This window comes from Haplochromis burtoni, unplaced genomic scaffold, assembly GCF_018398535.1.
Source record: "Haplochromis burtoni strain Fernald_Lab_line unplaced genomic scaffold, NCSU_Asbu1 Contig_2634, whole genome shotgun sequence".
NCBI classification, from domain to species: Eukaryota; Metazoa; Chordata; class Actinopteri; order Cichliformes; family Cichlidae; genus Haplochromis; species Haplochromis burtoni.
In genome coordinates, this window is record NW_024584995.1 from 4,189 (window position 1) to 7,513 (window position 3,325).

The following is a 3,325-nucleotide window of genomic DNA, read 5'->3' on the forward strand; positions in this document are numbered from 1 at the left end:
TAAAAAATAAAAGAATGCTATTTTGATATATAAGAAACTTTCTAAATAATCAATTAGTTGTTTTTTTTTGGGGGGGGGGGAAGCAATGAGCTATGAACTAGCATATTTTTTGCTGAATATCATATTTTTATGAATATCATATTTTTATTACTTCCTTTAATGCTTTATTACTTCCTACGGCCATAAAACTTTATTGCTGACCATAAATCACTTTGGGAGGCCATAAATCACTCAGTTTGACATAAGGGGTATAATATCACTCTCTTGGGTGCTCACTGAAGTCGAAGAGTTCAATGCAGACGATGATCCTGATTCACATACTGGTTGTAAGTCAAGGGTGATTACTGGCTCTTTAAGGATCACTTTAACAGTGGCCTTGTCATACAAGTCAGCAGTCGAGATGACACTGAAAAACTGATTGTCAAAGTCTTTGTCTTGGTATAGCAGTCCAAATTCCCCATGTATCCCCATCCACTGTATTAGGAATTCCTGTTGGAAGTGTCAACTTTTGAATGCTGTGTTCTTCTAAAATGACTCTTAACTGGACTGCCATTGTTGTTTGGTTTGTGTTTCTTCAGCTGTGGAGACAGAGAAAGAAAAGAAATTGAGACAGGTTATTAATAGTTGATAAGCTTACATGCATATATTTTCTTCATTATCTTCTGCCAGAGAAATAAAAGCAGAGATTTAGTTCAGTAGAATTTTGAATAAATAATTTTTGATTGTCATTTTAAGAAGAGGGAGATAAGGGCAATAGAATAGAGGAGGGTTAAGTATGCATCACATGTTTCCATTTTCTTTTTCAATGTTATATGTATTGTTCCTGTTAAATAAACATTACAATAAACAAATAAGACAGGACGCCCGCCCATATAGTTGTTGGTAAAATAATATATTTTTTCAATAATTTCAATAAGTGCACAAACATTTGATATAACAGAAATAATCAACCCATTACACTTACTCTGATGTGCAAATGAAGTGTTTAAGGGACACCATACGGCCATCTGCTGTATTGTATGCAGCCATGTTTCTTTCAGTTCAGAATGTTTAAGGATTTCTGTCTCTCCTGTGGGCTCTACTTTGAAACTCCTCAGGTGTTCACAGCCTCTAAGCAACTTCAGAACAAACACAGGAGTTCTGTGCACAATGATTATTTGATGGATTTCTGCAAAGTCAGGTAGGCCTCCTGTTGAGCCAAACGGCAGCATCATGCCAATATTATAGTCTGTGCCTAAAATGGTTGCTTTATTTGTCATGTTCACAAAGTCTTCCCTGGGGAACTTCCTTGCAAGGGACTCCTTAATGCTGTCTTTTAGAACATCGACTGCCACTGGAGTCTTCTGGGACACTGACAGTGCTGGCCTTTGGTGGTTGTAATCGTGGGTATGATACGCAATCATCGATTGGTGTTTTCTCGCCATTGTCATGAGGATGTTTCTAAAACACCCAGTCTGCCTCACAATCCTTTTAAAGAATCGATGTTTGGCTTCAAATCACATAGTCCAGAAATGTACAAGTGGCCCGTAAACAGTTGTAAGCAAAGGATAGTGCTCGAGAAAGTGATGTTTTGGTCTCAGTTTCTCCTCTGGGAACACTTCTAAATATCTGTAACGGTGTTCTGAGATCTTACTTTGCATGTATCCTATTGTGTGATCTGTGTGGAGAGGAGCCATGACAAGCTCAACAACATCTTTCAGGGTCATCAAAACCTCCCAAGCAGGCTCATCTTCTGGTACTTTGTCACCAATCATGAGTGGTATCATTCTCAACAAACACCAGTTTTCATGTGCATTACCTCCTACACTTTTTCGTGCTGTGAAATTTGGGGCAATGGGTTGTGGACAGTTTGTTTTGTCACTCCATTTGTAAGGAAAGCAACAGATGGAACGGTTGAGCTGCTCAAGAGATATGTATTTCTTCCTGATTAACACATCAAGACAGAGTGAAATTTCAACAGGTACAATCCCTTCAAGCAAATCATGCAAAGCATCTGGGGGATAACCTGATGTAGCATGAAAGTGACTGAGTCTGTCTGAGATTGGACACTGTCTTTTAACTCCACAGTGGTGAGCTTCTGCAGGATCAGACAGTGCTGCTTTGACATGGATGGCATAGTTGGACTTAGTCCGTAGAGGAAACAGTCCTTCTCCTACTTCATGCTCCTGGATCTGTGACCTTTCGCCAATGCAAAAGCGACAGAAATGTGAAGCTGAAAAGCTTTCAACAAACCCGCCTATTGAGTGAGCGCCAAGATTGTCAGCGACTACAGCAAGTACAGTGCCCTTGACCACTTTGCCCAGACTTGAAACAAAAATACCATTATCTTCAAAGGACTTCAAAGCTGTTTTCTCTTAGTAAAGATCCATCATTAAATGATTTGTATTCCAAAGAGACATCAGATGGCCTTTTGTTTTGTAATATTGTGTTTTGAATGTCTCTGTTGTCCACAAGTTGAGATAATAATGGGAGGATTGGTATATACTGAAATGTTTTATTATCTGTACTATCAAGTATGTACTCAACAGGTTCAGTCAATGAGAGATGCTCCTTTCTAAATTGTTCTCTCCTGAACTGACTGCTTAAAGGCCCTTCCACTCCTAAAGCAGCACAGACAGAGCTTAGCCGGCAAAGGTCTTTGACCCGTTCTGAAATCACTGAGTCTTCCAATGTACAGCCATGTTTTCTCAAAGTGCTCAGAATTATTTCTTTAATGACGGGACCAGATGCTGTAAGGAAATGAAGTTCCTCTATTAATTCGTCAATGCATGAATTGGAGACATTGAAAATGCTCTCTATTTTCAGGAGGAGTACCCCCACTTTCTTAGTAATAATTTTGTTTAAGTCCTCATCCTCCTCAAGGACTGAGCCACATTCATTGTCATCTTCAACAATGTCACATTCTTCGTCCGGGTTCTTTTGGTATTGATGAAGAACATTAGTCTTGAAATCTTCCAAGTGTGGGTTGTGTTTTCTACTCTTGTGGCTGTGGAATGTTGTGTATTTGTTAACCTTATAATCACAATCCTCAAAAACACATGGCACAGTTTCAAACATTTTTAGATGGCCACCAAGATGTTCATAAAACTGCCTCTCACTGTCAAAAGTGCATGAATTACAGACAATGCACGTGAATGAACGGATGTTGCCTGGCTGGGATGACTGTGAATGATGCCTTGACAAATGTGTCCTTAATGCACCCCATGTCTTGACAGTGCAAGGGCAATCTGCATGAAGGCAGGGTATGGAGTGGACTCGACCAAAATGCCCATGTATTTGTCATGATCCTGGGCCATGTTGGCCCAGCAGTCTTAGTATTCATGTC

At 39.6% G+C, this 3,325-nt stretch overlaps 1 protein-coding gene across 1 annotated transcript; it reads right to left on the reverse strand.

The window, feature by feature from the left end:
• Positions 1-265: 265 nt before the first annotated feature.
• On the reverse strand, positions 266-3,277 carry LOC121813797 (the record flags this gene model as incomplete). Its single annotated transcript, XM_042217698.1, is given in 1 exon segment — positions 266-3,277. A coding segment is annotated over 1 exon segment (949 nt), but the record flags the coding sequence as incomplete, so codon positions are not given.
• Between the last annotated feature and the right edge of the window lie 48 nt (positions 3,278-3,325).